This window comes from Saccostrea echinata, unplaced genomic scaffold (genome assembly GCF_033153115.1).
Source record: "Saccostrea echinata isolate AGI-Se365-2 ecotype Australia unplaced genomic scaffold, CSIRO_AGI_Sech_v1 ptg000019l, whole genome shotgun sequence".
Taxonomy (NCBI): Eukaryota; Metazoa; Mollusca; class Bivalvia; order Ostreida; family Ostreidae; genus Saccostrea; species Saccostrea echinata.
In genome coordinates, this window is record NW_026889768.1 from 4219337 (window position 1) to 4238870 (window position 19534).

At 33.5% G+C, this 19534-nt stretch overlaps 1 protein-coding gene across 2 annotated transcripts in view; it reads right to left on the bottom strand.

Annotated features, from left to right (window-relative positions):
- Positions 1-5333: 5333 nt before the first annotated feature.
- LOC133189601 (E3 ubiquitin-protein ligase MGRN1-like) overlaps positions 5334-19534 on the bottom strand; it is a 30435-nt gene continuing 16234 nt past the window's right edge. Inside the window, exons 10-15 of one of the 2 annotated variants that reach the window (XM_061324986.1) lie at positions 17819-17897; positions 13366-13530; positions 10101-10191; positions 8799-8979; positions 8658-8679; positions 6212-6352 (exon numbers count right to left, since the gene is read on the bottom strand). In XM_061324986.1, coding sequence (XP_061180970.1) covers position 6352; positions 8658-8679; positions 8799-8979; positions 10101-10191; positions 13366-13530; positions 17819-17897 — 539 coding nt within the window. In that variant the 3' untranslated portion in view covers positions 6212-6351. Of the gene's footprint in view, positions 6353-8657; positions 8680-8798; positions 8980-10100; positions 10192-13365; positions 13531-17818; positions 17898-19534 lie in introns of both variants that reach the window. The other variant, XM_061324985.1, reaches the window with a different exon arrangement.

The window sequence follows — 19534 nt, forward strand, 5'->3', positions numbered from 1 at the left end:
ATGCCCTACGAATAAACAGTGTTGTCTTTGTTTTCCAAAGTCGAACGTGCTGAAATACGACTGCAAAAGTATGTTAGTAGTAAATAAACCTGCCAAAGAGATCTACATGTGCTTTATTTTTTTAAATTTATCAATTTCATTTTATTAGTTCGCCTATTGCTATACAACCGTTGTGCTATTTATCCAATATCTTTTTATTGACGTTTTGTATATAATTTTACTGTTATACTAAAACAAATAAATAAAAATAATAAACACTAACAAATAAATTGAAATTAAACTTAAAAATATATATTTATATATATATTTCGTGTTTAACATTTAAAAAAAATATTTGATTTATGCCGAGAAAATCTAGAGCACACGGCGGGTGTGACCGGTCAGCAGGGGATGCTCACTCCTCCATGGCACCTGATCCCACCTCTGATGTTTTTTATTGGTCCGTGTTTGCTCTGCTCCTGAACTATATTATTTGAATGGACTTTGAGTTTGAGTACTGTTTGTTTTCTCCATATTCCAATGTAGCAATATACCCTTTTCACCTGCATATGGGGTTTATATCTCCATTCGAACTCATCATTTTTTTCTTTTTATTTATTCATATTTGATCATCAATTATTCTAACACTTTTGTTGTACTCCTGACCAAGAGCATGTGAGTCTTTAAAGCAGTTAATTACATCACATTACATTAATTACATCAGAAAGTATCATGTTGTTTCAGTGAAGTTATGGTGGAATTACTTGAATTTTATAAAAATTCTTCAGTGTTTTTTTTTTTAATTTCATTAAAAAAAATTAAAAGAAGAGATAAAAACACATAAAATTGAAGAATAAACAGATTTCAATAATAAAACTCTCAATAATTTAACATTCAATCATTCAAATAGATCATCATTGATTAAAGAATACTTATGAGTATGAATAGAAATCTTTTCATGATTGAAATCGGATCTTTAGACAGATGTGTTGGACTCATGACCATAGAAATATGGATCCAAAACATGGAAATATCCTGTAATTGATTGATTTGGGAGGGGGGGGGGGAATGTTCTTTGTCAAATTGTACAGTTATAAGAGGGAAAGAAAAATATGATCATATAAATTCATAATATTTAAATATTATTTGGATATTTATGCAAATATAGTTCAATATTTTAATTTAATTAGTCAGAATCCAGGTAAGAATCCCTCCTTAATACTTAGACACAAACTCAATGAACTCCTACAGCAATAGCAAGTACATCCCCTATGGACCTTGAATTAACGCCCTTATACATCTACAATGACCCTTAGATGACTGCCTTATTATATCTTTCATGAACATTTACACAGTTTTGACCTGATGTATTTTCTATAAATCATTAAAGTAATGCACCAGTTCATATACCCTTCAAAATTAAGATGCATAGTAAAAGTTTTAAAGTTTAGGGTCATGAAAAATCAATACCTTGTATGCAGTCATAGACACCAATGATAGACTAAAACTTCATCCAGATGGACGCAAATGACTGAGTGAGTGTATTAAAAACAGTATAGGAATGTTATCCCACTCTAAATTTAGAGCTTTGGTCAGCTGTTACAGAGTCTGTTGATGCTATTGTCTTTGGTGTACCTCCAGGTTCTTATTGACAGCGGATACCAAGTGTTTTTTTCAATATTATTCAGATCTACAAGCCCCAATATCTCGCCTCAGTTCCTGGGATTCTTGTCACTGGTGCTAACCTATTTTATTTCACCCTTTCTGTTATTCGTTATTCTTACCTTTTTAATTTCTCTTACTCCAGCTTAACAGCCGCTCTATATTCAAGACTCTGAAACGCTCAGTGCTGTCTATTATATACCCTTAAGAGTAGTCTTCTTTGAAGGGGGAAAGGTTATTCCATTTTAACCCTAATCTGACCCCATAATCGTATCGATTCAACTGGGAGATATAAACCCCATATGCAGGTGAAAAGGGTATATTGCTACATTGGAATATGGAGAAAACAAACAGTATTCAAACTCAAAGTCCATTCAAATAATATAATTCAGGAGCAGAGCAAACACGGACCGATAAAAAACATCAGAGGTGGGATCAGGTGCCATGGAGGAGTGAGCATCCCCTGCTGACCGGTCACACCCGCCGTGTGCTCCTTGTCATGATCATGAAAATCCGAGAAATCCGTAAACAATTCAGTGTGTAAATAATAGCCTAACAATTAGTATGAAAAACGTTAGTCAGCATTTGACTTAATAAAAGATTGTATTTGCTGTCAAGGTCATTGTATCGGCCATAGAACTTGCCAAATGAAGTCTTTAAACGAGACTGTTGATATTCTTGTTTCATCAGCTTGTTTGTCAATAGCTTGCCTCGTTTAGAAATGGTTCTAGAGCATGCATTTGTGTATCGAATCAACTAGTAGACATAAACCCAATATGCAGGTGATAAGGGTATACTGCTACATTAGTAAGGAAAGTTGACGAAAGAAAATACAAGGTCATTACGTTTATCATAATGTCTTGTTAGATTACCATTTTTTAAATAAAATGTCCAAACAAAATGTTCAAGTTCACTGCGATATATCGAGTCGACATATGAATGGAAGTAACTATAGTAAATTGATAATATGTCATCGATATATCTAAATGTCGAGTTGAAGGCCACAGCAAGTGTTTTTTCTTCTTCTCATGTATAACGTTTGAATAATTTCTGCTTCATATGAATACAAAAATGGGTCTGCTAATAACGGAGCGCAATTGGTACTGATGGGAATTCCAAAAGATTGCGGTAAGACCTGATCTCCAAAAACCACATAGGTATTGTCAATCAGAAACTCAAGCATCTTTTGATATCTACTTCGTGGTACTCGAGTCTACAATCAGATTGTTCTTTAACAAAAATAATTCTCTAAATGACCAATGATAAATTTACAAGTTCCATTTCCTTTTTTAAAAGCAACTGGACTTTAATTCATTGTGGGGAATGGTTGAATAAAGTGTTGAAAAGTCCTACGTTTTGATGTTATTTATTTTGGTAAAATTTTGTGATTTCGATTTTTTTTTAGAAGTTCTTGGAGTTTTTAAGTATTCACATCTGATTTACATCACTTTTCGAATATATTATTGCACAATAATCCTCAAGTTTCTCCTTCACTGCTGTTAATATTTAGTGATGAGTAAAGAAAGAGGTTTGGTAGAACATTTACTGGAGCCCGCTATGTATCTTTGTTTGTAAGAATTTATATGAAGTTTAGGAATCCCGTATAAGTATGGTAATTCAAATTCATTTGGATTGTTGGAAATGCTAAAAATATTTAAAACTAAAATATGATTTTGAATTTCTTCCTTAAAAAGGGAGGTACGGGTATAAGTTGGATTACCACTTGCATAATTAAAACCCAGATTTCTAAAATACAATTAAACAATGAGTCTTACAAAGAAAGACAATGTTGTTACCAGCTTAGTCAACTGGAACCAGTACAAACTGATTGTGTAATCTATCTAGTTCTTTTCTCACTTCTGAATTATTAAAGACAGAAGAATAGATGGTTTTCATTTTGCCCCTCAATCGCTTAATGTGAGATTTCAATATTTATTTGATACTTTTAATCAATTTGACAAAGTGTCAAGGTCTTCTTTTCATGTTTGGCCCATCGCCTGGCAAAAGTCATAATATTTATAAATTATAACGTCAGTTGAAAGATCGGGGTTCCCTAATTTTTGGCCCTTTCAAAATAAGTGATTTAAGGTCCTCTTTATTAATCATTTTTACGTCACCAGTATTGACATGTCCAGCAGGACTATAGTTGTAGGGTGAAGAAGAACACGTCAACACGATGGAGGATTATGTTTCAAATGTTCGGTATCCAGGCACTGTAGATTTTTTTAATTAAAAAGTTTGGAAGCAGTAGTCGATGTATATTTGTAAGAAATACAAGGTATGAACTTCAGCTTGAAAAATGCTGGAATACAAGACTGGACCCCTTCGTGATTAAGGATATTACTTATATTAAAAGCGTCATTTCCTTTGTTGGCATATTGAAGTTTTAAAATAAGGAACAAAAGGGTTGTTTAAGCTTTATTTTCTTCCGTAAAAAGTGGCGGTTCAAAAAGCCTATCATTTGCAGTATCTATGATCAAAGATCTGAGCCTGTATTCTGGTGTCGAAGAATCCAAAGTTCTATGGACTTTCCTTGACTTTTTCAAATAGACTATTTAAAACTTCCAAAGGAACGGAGTTAAGTTTGGTGCAAATGTGACGAAGACCTACGTATTTATTTATATAAGGTAGTAGTTAATCAAAGGAGACATCGTGTATAATTCGTTTATTGTAAGATCGATGTCCATGACTCCGTTTACGCCTCTGTGTACTGTTAAAAAGTCCCATTACTTTCACATCGCTTCACTGTGGGCTTGAAAGATCAACATTGTCATTGCTACCATAAGGAAAGGCAGTACCTAGTTTTCTAATCCAGTTTTCTTCTCGTTCTCTACGGAAAGGTGTATGCATTGGGCTATTAGTATGATGGTAAATCTTTTCTAGAATTCTAACTTTCATTGAGAAAATAGAATGATCGGGTAAATTAAAGAGCTTGTAAAGAAGCTGCTGGCCCCTGTTGTTAATTTGAAATCTATGCCCCGATATTCCTTTATTAAGTGAACCCGTGGTTTCACTAAAGTAAATAATCCCACAAAGGGAATAATTCTATTTCTCATTTCGCAAGTTCTATGGTCGATACAATGACCTTGGCAGCAAATAAAGTCTATCATTAACTCGAATGCTGACTGACGTTTTTCATACTAATTATTAAGACATTTTTTTAAACACTGAATTCTCTACGGATTCTTCCGTTTGCCCAATCATGACAATGAGCATGCGGCGGGTGTGACCGGTTGGCAGGGGATTCTTACCAATCCATGGCACCTGATCCCACCTCTGATGTTTGCTCTGCTCCTGATTTGTATTGTTTAAATGGACATTGGAGCTTGATTACTGTTCGTTATCTCCATATCTCCATATTCCATTATGCGTTTCTTTTCTGAACAGTAGTAGTCCTCCATCAACCGTTATAGTAATGTCGCAGTATATATCCTCTATAAAACCCTATCCGTAATGTCCCAGTATATAATCCTTGGTCCATGAGAGAGTATTTCTAGTAATATTTTAGATTCTCTGAATATGTTAAGAGTGGAAGATAGAGTTAAACAATTAAGATTAAACCATGTTTTTAATATATATCATGGAAATGCACCAGCTTATCTCCATGATCATTTTGTACTGAATAATAATATAACAAGAAGTGCAACTAATAAGAATTTTCAAAGGTTTTTGTAAAAATAAACAACGTAATATTGTTCTAAATGAATTTTATATAACAATTAATATGCCTCATACAATAACATTACCATCATGATCATTTGAGTGAAATAGACAACATCCTACATTCAGAAATCATTTTTTTCTCACAGCTAATGATACTTAATACACTCCTTGACAGCTGGCAAGATTGTAGTCTTTAAATGTTTTGAAAAATGAAAAGTAGAAATAAATGTATATAAGCTCTGAATACAAGAATGTCAAATGTTACTGCTGAATACTTTTAAATAAAATTCATTTTCTGCATTATTGTGATTTATTGTACAACCCCAACACAACTCTGCTGTCAATCCTAGCACAGTTAATGGACAACAGTCTTGACAATCCACAGTCTTACAACACAGATCAGATAAATCTGAAGTGACATTAATTACAAAGTTTTATATTACATGTATTCCATTTACAAACATTTTAACAGTATCAACTGTACCCAACACAACTCAAAACAAAAAAATCACAGTGAAAAATCAAGTGATGCACTTTATGGACAATGTGATAAATTGTGTACATTCTAATACTATACTGTGATTAAAGCTGAGGAGACATATACAAAATTAGTATATGATTAAAGTATGATTAAAGTGTTTACATTGTATGCAGACTAGAATTATGAAGTGAAAAACCAGCTTTCACTTCCAGAAGAAAGATCAGTCATAATGTTTTATTCCTATTTAATGAAGTATAGAAACTGGTACATGCTCGTTAAATATCGGGATAAAAAGAAGAATTTTTCAGTCTGTATTTTCTGAATTGTCTGGTAGAAGCTTCCTAGAACTGTAGTTACTTCCAAAGCTTGATGCCTCTGTTCCACTGGTGGAGTTATCAGGTAAGGATGCATTGCTTTGTAAACACAGAGGGTGATAGCCAGAATTGTCTCTGTTCATATCATTCATACTTAAACTCAAACCCTTGACATAGGTGACACCACTCTCTTCAAAATCTGTTAAACATGTGTCTTGTGACACATTTGGAGTTGATCCTGACATCACTGCCTCTGAAAAAATAATTCAATATAATGTACATACCAATACCTTCTGTCTTTGGATTAAGGTTTCAATTATCACATCATCACAGTACATATAGTTATACTCTTTGATGCCATGTGACATATTTTTCAGCAGTATTTCAGTAAAGCAAATTACAATCAAATCATTTAAGTTGAAAAATTATTTTTACACATTTGTATTTGAAAATAATAATCAAAAGATAACACATTTGCATGATCACTTTTTTTAATAATTTTGACAACAGAAAAGTATGCCACAGAGAGAGAGAGAGACTAAAAACAAGGGAAGCAGAGAAGGAATATAGCTGGCTGTGCTGAGAATAAACTGATTCTGTGTCAGGTCAAAAGGTTATAAAACAGTTTCAACTGTGAGAAATGCTATGAAAATACTCAAGTCAAAAAAGAAAAACAAAAATGTGAATAAGATTTCATTAATATGAACTAAAATAATGCATCATACACATAATCAAGTAAATAAATCATTGCCATCAAGTTTGATACAAATTATTCTAAAAATATATTTTTCATTGTATTCAAGTTGTGACAAAATAAGAGATTTTGAGTAAATGTTAAAAATAAACCAGAGGTCTCTCGCAAGACTGATACTCTACTGGTTTTTACTTGTATTAATGGAAAGAAAAGTAACACTTGGACCTGAAACTATTACTACACCATGATCTCTGGTTGTGTGGCAAGTTTTATTGAAATCAGACTATTATAGGAGAAGCATTTTGAAAGAATTTCAAAATGTTGAAGGTGGAGAATTTTACAGACTTCTATTTTTATTTACCATGGGAATACTTTTCATTGAAATCAAAAAACCAATATACAGAATTATGTATCTTAATGTATTCTACTTGAAGTCAGACCAAAAATGTAGGAAGAGTACTGTTTTGAAAGAATTTCACAGAAACATCTATTTCTAGTAAGCACACCAACACCATCCATTGATATCAAAATTCAAGTAAGAGAATAAAAAATCTTTAGGTTGTCTACTTGAAAGAATTTCCCAGTAATACTAGTATCTATTTTTAGCAAAACTGTTCAAGAAAATCAAAACCCAATACAGTATAAAGTTTTTTTTTTTATATGTATTTCACTGTAGTGCACTTGCATACAAAGTTTTATTGAAATCTGACCAAAGGACAAGATAGGCTAAGACCCCTTTTTCGCTCCTGGTTTGGGGTGTCTTTTAGAATGATGCAGCAGTTTATCAATAGAAACTTGTTGCTAACCCTGCCATAAAATGAGTATTGGTTCTAAGTTATGGGTTACACAGAGGTCACAGGAAGGTCAGAAAATATGCCAATTTCCAAATTTTCTCATTTTTATGCAAATTTTCATCGATTTTACAGTACATTTTGTTTCAAAAAACATAGAGCACAAGCTTGCCTATCTACCAAATTTATATATTTCATACACTAGTATCAGATGCATCTTATGTATAAAAATCTCAGATAGGCAAGCTTGTGCTCTATGCTTCCCGTAGTGAAAAGTATCTCAAATTCTTTGATGAATTTCACCAGAATTGAGGAAATTTGGAAAAATGTCCTACTTCTGCAACCTCTTGTGGCCTTCGTGTAAGCTTTGAATCAAAATTAGAGCTGGTTTTAAAACAAGCATCATTTTAAGTTCTTAACTACAAACTATCACAATTTTAACTGTGTTCTGATTTTTACATCAAATAAGGGGCTAGATTTGGCCTTTACCATACCTTGTCCTTTGTAGAATATATGGAATTGTTTACAGACACCTTACTATGACATAAGCTTGTCTGGTCTCTGACCAGTAAAGCTCAGAAGAAGAAAACAAAATTAAAAAATTGATTTCAATCTCAGACCAGATAACCCCCACCTCCTCCTCCAATAAAATAAAAGTATACAGTAATGAAAAGGAAAAAAGGCAGTATGTTTCTATCAACTTAAAATAAAAAAAAAATTGGACATATAGTACATATATTCTTTCTACTATAACTACAACAAGCGTGGAGTGATTGGTTACTTTTAAAAACAATGGATTCTCGATTCCTCTAATCCAAACTTTGTGATTAACTATCAATAAAGAATTGCAATCAGGAGATCAGCATACTTTGTGCACTAACACAGGAAGTTATTTATGATTAAGACAGCATGATCAAAAGAAATAGTTACAATTATATCATATATATGTGTACCTGATATTTTGTGTATCAAATGTACTGTTAAGAGAATCATGACATGCTGAATGTCATTCAATATGCATATATAAAACATTCCAATTCAGAGAACATTTTAGAATAAAAAAAATAATTTACCAACACAACAATGGATGTGACACTTCAAAATAGAAAAAAAATTTAACACTTTCTTTTACTTGGCTAAAACATTGCTACTGAGTTCTACAAACAATTATAAGAGGCCTCATTTTTTTTATTTGAACTTTGACCTTGACTTACCTGCTGATAAATCGTCCTCGTAGTCGGGCTCTGGTTCAGCCTCGGGCTCGGAGCTGTCTTCTCTCTCATCATCTGCCAAGTTTTCTGTTGATGGGTGACCTTGATTCAATGTCATCGGCTTAATGTCATAATCACTGTCTGCCTCAGACTCATACACTCTCAGTGAGGCAGGTCGCATCCCCTACAACATCACAAAGTTAAACTGCTCAAAGTAAGCCACATTAATGTACATTAAACTGCAGATAAAGCCTATCATATTTTAATTCACTACTTTGTAAGTTACTTCATTCTAAGTACTGTCGTTCACGTGGCGCAGTGGTTAGAGCGTCTGCTCTAGAGTCGAGAAGTAAGGAGTTGATCCTCACGTCGTGGATTCGAATCCCACTGTGGGACGTGGAGACCGGTCCTTTGGATGAGACCGTATAAACCGAGGTTTCGTGTCGCAGTAGGTGCTGGCACGAAAAAGATCCCTCACTGCTCAATGGCCGTAAGTGCCGAGTACAGGACAAAAATTTGCAGCTCTCCACCGGCAAGTGGTGGCGTCTCCATATGAGTGAAAAATTCTCGAGAGGGACGTTAAACAACATACAAACAAACATTCTAAGTATTTACGTGTTATCAGCATTTTTTTGCTTATGTTAAGTTTCAGTAAAATAACTTGACTAGATAATTATAACAAATTGAAATCCACTTAAAACACCATTCTTTTGTTTGAGTGCTCCATTATTTCTCAGGAACGGAGAGTTGCAAATCCCACAGAGAACAGTTTATAACTTTATATATAATGTCCAAATTCTCCCTCCCATACCTCTTGGTGCTTAGTTTGTTATGACTTAGAAAAGGTTATTATATATTTTGATAAGAAAAAGCCTGGCAATGCTGAGTATTGAACCCAGTAGCCTCATAATGTAAAGGCAGGTACTCTACACACCAAGCTACTGACACTGATGTTGAAATGGTATTTAGATAACTTGTTAACCTCACTATGCCATACTATATATAAAACTATAAATTACTAAAATGTTAATCTAATTAAAACATGTCTGTAACATATAGAGACAATTTAAAGCAGTGGATTTTAAGTAAGTCAATATCCACACACCTCTTCATTCCTTAAAAGTAATGGAACCAATGCCCCAAATAGGCCATGGCTCATTGCTTTTAATGAATGGACAAGTACTCCAACATTAATTTATATGCTATTTGCAAAATTTTATTGAGAATTGAAAGTATGAGACTCTTGAATTATTGATATGATTCATTTTATACCAAATGTGATATAAATATATAAGTGACACCCACCTTACTGTCTAAGCTGTCTGTATTGTAGTCGGATACATTTACAATCTTTGAAGCATTTGATTCATCCGATATATCCTTGTTTTCAGTGTATCTGAAATTTGTCAAAAACACCTCATTATCAAAATCAAGATAAAATTGATTAAGTTTTCCAAAGGTAGGTCACACTACAAGGTCAAGAGGTCACAAATGTTGGTATCTATTAGAGGGTCTTGTCACAAGGAATACACCTGTTCAAAAGTTATGGCCAAAGGTGAAAGTTTTTCAAAAGGAAGTCAAACTCTAAGGTCATGAGGGCATGGTCAAGAGGTAACAAGACATGCTTGTGAAACACTGATTCCCCATATGGCAGCTCTTGGAAAAGGATAAAGTTTCTCAAATGCAAGTCAAACTCCAAGGTCAAGAGATCAAAAATGTTCATGCCCAAAGAAAGGTCAAAATTTAAGGAATACACCTGAAATATAAAACCCTTGCTGCAACCATTCAGAAATTATGGTCATGTCCAAAGTTTTTCAAATGTAGGTCAAATTCCAAGGTCAACATGAAAAGGTCAAATATAATTGTCATAAGGAATACATCTATGAAATAAGAAACCCCTAGCACCAAGCATTCAAAAGTTACAACCAAGGTTAAAGTTTTTCAAAAGTAGGTCAAACTTCAAGGTCAAGATCAAAAGATCAGATTCAGAATTGTTTTTACTCAAAGGAAGTTATTATCTCAAAGAATACATATGTAAAATGTGAAAGACCTAGCACCAATTGTTAGAAAGGTATGGCCAAGGTTAAAGTTTTTTTTCAAATGTAGGTCAAACTCCAAGGTCAAGGTTAAAAGGTCAAAATTTTTGGTACTCAAGGGAAGGTCTTGTCACAAGGAATACGCATGTGAAGTATAAAAGCCCTAGCACCAACCATTCAAACGGTATTGCCAAGGCTAAAATTTTGCAAAAGTGGGTCAAACTTCAAGGTTAAGAGGTCAAATTTGTTGGTACCCAAAGAAAGGTCTAATCATGAGGAATTCATATGTAATGTGGAAGCCATAGCTCCAAATAATCAAAAGTAATGGGCAAGGTAAAAGTTTTTGGGGACAAACAGACAGATGGACAGGCAGAGCAAAAACTATATGCCCCTAAATCTGTGATTCAAGGGCACCAAAATGTTGGTATTCAAGGAAAGGCTTTTTACAAGTAATGCGCGTATGAAATATGAAAGCCAACTGTTCAAAAGTAAAGGCCAAGGTTAAAATTTTCCAAAGGTAAGATTACTTTTAATAATTTGTTTCTGTTTAGATTCTATTTTAAAAATGCTTTTCCTCTCTTGTTTGAGTGAATTTCCTACAATCACTTGTGATGCAGTCACAACAAATCTGATATCATTTCTTAAAGGGCTGCTATTCTAATTTCAAAAGAGAAATATTATGGAAAGTGGTTTCCATAATAAATGATTTCTAATACTGACATGTTAACGCAACACTCTGTCATATCGCCAGATGTTCTCACCTGCCAGACATAGAAATATAGTGGGCAGTCACATATCACGTTTAAATCAATGAATGTGCAACATTTCAACCCACGGGAAAATAAACATGTTTATGAGATCTTACTGGCATTTGGTAGTGTCTCCAATGGAGGACACTCCATTAAGTCTACATGTCTGATATCATACGAGGGGCATTTCAAAAGTTCTGGCAACTGGTATATAAAATTTTAACTACGTTACGGATTAAAATGACTCTGATACCACTGTAAAGTTTAGGCAAATATGCATTAGTAGTGACGTCATTTTACATTCAAAATGACGTACAGGTCTGCTAAAATGACGTCATAATTAGGTATACTCTGTATACAGGGCGTAAAAATGACTGATAAAGAGAACAATTTTTTTGTTGAGCAAAGAGCGTATTGCAAAATTCGCTCATTGCTTGGCTTTACAGCAACAGAAATAAAAGCCGATTTAGATGTAGTATATAGAGAGCATGCTCTTTCATATCGAGTAATAGCAAGATGGGTAGTTCAATTTAATTAAAGAGGGTAGAAAATCAATTGAAGATGACCCCCGTTCGGGGCGTCCAGTTTGTGCATATGGCAAAAAAGAAATCGTCGCTGTTCAAAATATGATAGCTGATGCTGCTAGATATACAGTTGAGGAAATAGCAGACTTAACTAACATTAATTCGTCAGCAGTTTTTCATATTTTAAAGGAAAACTTAAAGCTTTGGAAAGTTTGTGCTAGATGGGGCCGCATCTTCTCTCGGAAGAGCAAAAGCACATCCGGGTAGAAATGGCTTCACAGTTACTAACAATTTATGAAGACTGTGACCAAAGGCTAATGAGATTTTAACTGGTGATGAAACAAGGATATATTTTTTGAACCGGAAACTAAGCTCAACAATAAAGTTTGGATCGGTGAAAATGATACAAGGCCTCAAATTGCACGCAGAAACCGGTCTGTCCGGAGAGTAATGTACGCCTTATTTTTTTTTATTCTAAAGGCCCTGTTGCTACAGTTCAAGTTCCAGAACACAGCAGTGTTACTGGTCAATTTTATGCAGAGAATGTCTTGTCTCAGGTTGTAGAGCACTATAAAACGACCCGACCAACAACCATTACTAGAGGAATAAAGCTCCTCCATGACAACTCACCTGCCCATACATCAGAGGTAGTAACCAAATATTTAAAGGAAAATGGTATTGCCGTTTTACCACATCCACCCTACAGTCCTGACCTATTTCCATGCGATTTTTGGTTGAATGCCGTTATCAAAGAAGCCCTCCGAGGACGGTGATTTGAAAGTCGTCATGCAGTCGGAAGTGCTGTATTCCAGTGTATGAAGCATATACCGAAAGAGGACTATAGGGCAGCATTTTCCAGGTGGATTTCAAGACTGAAAAAGTGTGTCCAGGTCAACGGAGACTATTTTGAGGGATTGATATAATCTAATTTATGATAATGATGCTCATTAATTTACCGCACACCAGTTGCCAGAACTTTTGAAATGCCCCTCGTACTTAGATTTAGCAGAGTCTTTTGGTGGAGGATTTCCTCTCCTGTCAGTCTCTACGTTTTGAAATTTTACTGGTATTTGATAGTGTCTCTGATGGAGAACTTTCCACCCAGTCTGTCTATACATGTCTGTGATGTCATACTCAGATTTTACAGTAGTGGAGGAGTTCCCCTCTTGTCAGTCTATACATGTCTGATATCATACAGAGATTTAGCATTTTGTACAGGACTTCCCATCCTGTCTGTCACTATATGCCTGAGATATCTTACTGAGATTTAGCAGCATCTTTTTTCGAGGATTTTCTTTCCATTCTGACCACTTCCACAGGGATATCTTTCTTTCTTTCCTCTTCCTCTTCATCCAACACTTTTTTATCATCAGGTTTGACATTGGGGCTCACAACAGGTTCCTCTGGTTTCACACTGATTACATGTCTAAATAAATACAGTTTAAGAACTCCCTTGTATTGCTGTAAGTTTAAATATATAAGAATACACCTAGGTGGGTTCTACAACACAGTCATGCACACCAAAACTACTAAATAATCTCTAAATGTTTTTTTTTTTTAATTTTTTGATTCCATGAGAAAAAAAAAGAGCCCTCTATACACTGCACGCTAAACAGTTCTAATACTGTGGTATTTTTATGCAATAGGGTACCAAGTAATCTGTCCTTCGATCTAGAATAAAAGAAATTGAAATGTACAGTTTATTACTTAATTTGTGATCAAATCAAGCATTCCTTACATTTTAATAGGCCAAGATGAATACATTGAACACTTCATTTGCAGGTACTTTGCCCACTTAAGTAAATGACAGTGATTTCTGTTCACCAGTCCATGTAATTCATTGTCTTTAAACATTTTTCCTGGGGGTAAATGCAAGGTACCCAATGTTGAAAATGTAATAGATAAGCTCAATATTTACACCTTTACACACTATAATTTTCTTGATGTCCAAAAAATATTTTCCATTAGTGTATAGAGGGTCCTTAAGAAATCAATTTTTTTAGTAGAAATATTACAAATGCGGTCTTCTAATTTGTACATGGAATAACACAATAATATTACCCAGGTAGTGTTGTAAACAAAGTTATTATCAAGCAGGAAGATGAGTGATAATTAACAAAGTCCTATCAAAAAGATTCTCCATAAATTGTCCAGAAAGTGATAATAAAGATATTTCTTTAATATGTTAAAAGCTCTTATCAGGAACTTCTATCGTGCGCTTCTCAATTAATTTTCCAGAGAGTGATAATCATTACATTTTTTTCTATAAAAATTAAGGCATCTGAAACTGAAGCCTGTGCATGCACTGAGGAAAATGATAAAATTTAAAACAAGAGGCCCAAGGGCTTTAATGGTCACCTGAGTATAATACAACACTGTACACCTATTCTCCATTAAGTCGTCCACTTTCGTTTGACCCTTGTCGCAAGCTTTTTCAAAAGAAATAGATAAACATATTTTCAAATCGTATTTATTTTAAATAAAACCAACGTTTCAGGTTATAACCAAAAAATAATAACTGAAAATTAAAACATTTTGAAGTGATAGCAATGGATACACCCCTAATTGATCAAATTCAACATGTCGCTCGATGATTGGTAGAAATTCAACGTTTTGTTTTTTTAAAAAATAATGATTAGAATATCAATTTATTACTTTTAAATCATTGCATTTAATGTACACTTCCAGCCCTGAAATTTTCTTAACAATCGGTTGATTGGTGTGCAAGATTGAAACTATTGAAAAATGTTGCCGAAATTTAGTAAGCTACGTTACATCGCATTACATAACTAACCTAAAGGTCGGAAACTTTGCTCTATATCAATAGTTTTATGCTTAAAACTACGCTGAGTCACCATTTTATTCATTTCATAAAGTTTGGAAATGATATCATGTATCAGTAGAAATTGATGTCCTTTTTCGATAGAGTCAGCGTACTAGTTTTTTTAAGGATGTAATCTACGTTCCTTTCACTTTTATATTTTACGGCTTTATAAAGTTCATTGACAATGATAATCACAAAAACATGAGATTTAAGAACCAAATGAAGGTAAGAGATTGTTATTTTCAGTGTGTGTAGTTGATTGGTATGTTATTACATCGTTGTCTGTAAGCTACGTTCCGTAATCTACGTTTTCACTCTTTTAGATTCAAATAAAATATCATTAATACATCAACATTTTCAGAGTAATGAAACTAGTAACCGTAGATAGATATATCTATTTATCTTTACAAAGTTTTTAAATCTATATACACTGTGTTTATGGACTCATCAGAAGAAAACTGCAATGAAATAACTTTTCATTGAACAAAATATTGGCCAGTGCATTTGGCTTACTGTTTATAAGCATTTCTATGGATCAATTTCATCAAAAGAAATAATTTCCATTTACGTTATCTTCACGCATTCAAATTTTTTATATTCCTTGAACAATGCATATTTCAAACTGTTTCTGGAATATGTAATCTACGTTCTCACTTTGAAAGCTACGTTACCCTGAACTATTTACGTCTGGAGAAAATCAGGTATGAAAATTATATACATTTTGATACTTCAGGTAATTTATACAAATGCACTATATATTAACAACCTTAATGCTCCAACTGGGAATTAATTAAGTTATATATTTCTCATTATAGGCTGTCATTTTAAGGTTTATCCAATGTTTTTTGATTTATTGTACACCTTTGAATTAATAAAGTTCTAGTTGGTTCAATTTATGTTATGGGTACGCTTTGTTTGTGTTGTTAAACCAAAGAATCTGCTATTATTTACATAAAATATGCATTTAATTTCAATGCGCGCACTAATATCCATACTTTTGTAAGTTACGTTACCCTGGAAGAAATCCTTGCAGAGAAATTACGACTCAAAGTAAAGACATGATAATTTTAGAATGATAATCAATTCCACATAATACAGTGGAATATATGAAGCCGATTTGTCGAACCATCATTGCTTATTTTGCAATTAATTATCACATAAAAGTAGTTCTTAGTCAAGTAGTCATGAAAGAAAGATCAACGATTCTGTGTTTTGTGGGAAACTTAATTCAAAAGACAACATTTCAAAATATGTTCAGCACATATTGTTTGGCATCAGAGAATTAAAGATAAAGTGCAACCAGATGGTATTGGTATAAGTATTGACTTCATCAGCAGTGTCAACCTTGTCTCTTAGTTCACACGTAGCTTACAACTATCCTCCACTACCCTTTTTACATACCTCTGTGAAATATAGATGGTTCGAGCCTGAGTCATGAGATTTTCTAAATATGTGGATTAAATATTATTCTTTTAAATAAGGAAAAGTTTGACATTATTTCGATTAATTTTTAATTTCGTAATTTTTTCTGTGAATTGGACGGATTAATGGAGAATAGGTGTGTAAAGGATCAATAGAAGTATAAAACAAAATTAACTGATGGACGAAGCAATGTTGCCCAAGAATTTCAAAAATCTGTTAAAAATACCCTTGCTTATTGTAGCGTGCTAGACCTGAGTGATCTCCTTGGGATCATACTTGGTTTTTCCAAGTCTTAACAGGGTAGATAATAAATGCAAAATATACAAATACAACGGACACTTGCCTACTGTGTAAGGTATTCAATATATGTCACTTGCCTAGTGCTACAATTCAGTACACAGAGATGTGGCTACACAATGTTGATATTTGCCACTTGTCACTAATTACAACAAGTCACCCTGGCTCTTTGTGATTCTTTGTTCACTTTCATAAAGTATAAACCAACTTTATCCAGTCTCTTGTCAACCATGACTCTACCAGTGACAATAACTTATCTCATCACAGTGTAAACATACTCTGTGCAATTTCAAATTTTGCTAAATATATAAATAATCTTTATGTCAATCTTTACATTGCTTTCCCGGCAAGAATCTGACTTTGCTCATTTAAACCAAACATTCATTTTTATTTTGTTGCTATATATATTACATTCTTTCTTCTATTTTCATTCAATTAAATAACCTGTTAATTAAATTATACACAAGGATTTCTTGATTAACACAATCTAGCAAAGGGGAGTTACTCTCATTTGCTTCACTTACTACAACTGTGTACTTTGTTTGCCTCCTAGATACCCAGGAGCAAAGAAAAGAAAAGGCACATTTACTTATAAAAATATTTAATACATTTACATTGATATTATTGCATTTAGTTTGTTTGCTTAGTACTCAGGGACAGAGGAGAAAATTTTCAAAGCATTAATGCATTTTTGCTAATTAATCAATAGAGCCCACAAAAGCACCAGAACCCCTGACCCAGGGGCCATGAAATTCACAAGTTTAGAAGAGGCATCCTTTCTCATCATAACTATGTACTTAGTTTGTTTGCTTAATACCAAAGGGCAGAGGAGAAGATTTTCAAAGCATAAATTCACAATTTTTGTTCCCCTTCTCCAAAAATGTTATATGCAGAAAATGGTTGAAATTGGTTGAGCTCTTTCAGAGAAGAAGCTGAAAACATTCAAATGTTAACACATGACGCACGGCGATGGACGAAAACAGATAGCAATAGGTCACCTGGGTAAACTAAGGTGACCTAAAAATAAATAAGAATTCAATAAGCAATTATTTATGGAATCATTAATACTGTGCTGATTACAATTTAAAGGAAATAAGAGTGAAATGAGAACAATATGTACTAGGGGCAAAAATTTCTCCATATATACAATATATTGACGAAGTATAGTGACCTTTTTGAGAGCCTTTTCTTTTCTCGGTAACTGTTGTCAATGTCCCCCGGAGCTACTGTCCTAACAGGAAGCTGCAGACCTACAGATAAAAATACAGTCATTAGAGTACAAGAATAAATCTCAGAGGAGCAGAATTAAGCTACAGATTAAAATACAGTCATAAAAGTACAAGAATAAATCACAGAGGAGCTGAATTAAGCTACAGATTAACTAGAAATATGTCCATAGGACATTGAATGACCCACGAGGGTATATAAGTAACACAACATTTTAACACAAATTGAGAAAAGTGAGGTCAAGGTCAAAGGAAAGGTCAAGGTGAAAAAATATTGATGCAGTTGAATAGCTTACATCAGTATGTATCAGCATATGAAGTTTGACACTAATTTAAGAAAAGTGAGGTCAAGGTGAAAGGAAAGGTCAAGGCAAAAATTGTTGATGCAGTTGAAAATGTTACATCAGTATGTATTAGCATATGAAGTTGATAAAAATATTAGGAATGGTTTCTTTAAAACTGAGCTAAACACTAATTTAAGAAAAGTGAGGTCAAGGTCAAAGGAAAGGTCAAGGTCAAAAAATGTTGATGCAGTTGCATAGCTCTCATCAATATCTATCAGCATATGAAGTTTGATAAAAATATCTTGGATAGTTTCTTTGAAACTGAGCTTTGAACAGAGCTAAACGCAAAGTGTGACGGAAGGACAGACGGAAGGACATAAGGATGGAAGGACGGAAGGACAGAAGGACGGAAGACGGACATGACAAACACTATATGCCCCGGCCATATTCATGGCGGGGCATAAAAAAGTCATTAAAGCTAAAGTACAAGATTAAATCTCATTATAGAAGAAGCTGAATTAAGCTACCGATGAAAAATACAGTCAAACCTTGGTATCTCGAACTCAATGGGACCAAGAGAAAACTGAGAGATATCCAAGGATTTGAGATATCCAGGGTAAAATACTTCAAGAAGAAGGAGTTGGGACTGCCAAATCACTTCGACATATCCATTGTATTTAAGATATCAATGTTCAAGATACCAAAGTTCAACTTTACATTCATTACAGCTTAAGTACAAGAATGATCTCATATTTGGAGATAAATTAAGTTTTGATCATTTTCTTCTCTATAATTATGTTTCAAATAAAACATTGCAATTAGTTGTGCACTACAATTGTGTGTATTAATTAAATGCCCTCAGGAATATTCCTATCAAAGCTGGAAATTCCTAATATAGCTAGAAAAAAATTTCAACAGTGAAAAGGAAATATTTAGATGATTTTAAGAATTCTAATAAATTTAAACTGACTAATTATCTCTACAAAAATAATTTTCATTGTATTGTTTTCATCCACATTATTTAAAAGAAAATTATAATACAAGATAGGGTTGCTAATTTAATACAATTTGCAATAATATAAGGGTTGTCAATGAGTAACAGGTTAATTGTGTACTTGTTTGAAGGTCAACTTTTCAAATACTAAAATCAGTACCTGGTTACTTGAAGAAACAGAGAAATTAAACAGAATACAAATACAATTGAACTTCGGTATCTCGAACACTGATATCTCGAATACCATGGATATGTCAAAGTGATTTTGAAATCCCAACTACTTATTCTTTAAGTATTTTACCCTTGATATTCTTGCTTTTTGGGGGATATTTTATTCTCCCTGTAGAGGGTTGTCCTGTATGTTTGGAGAAATCCTTTAATAC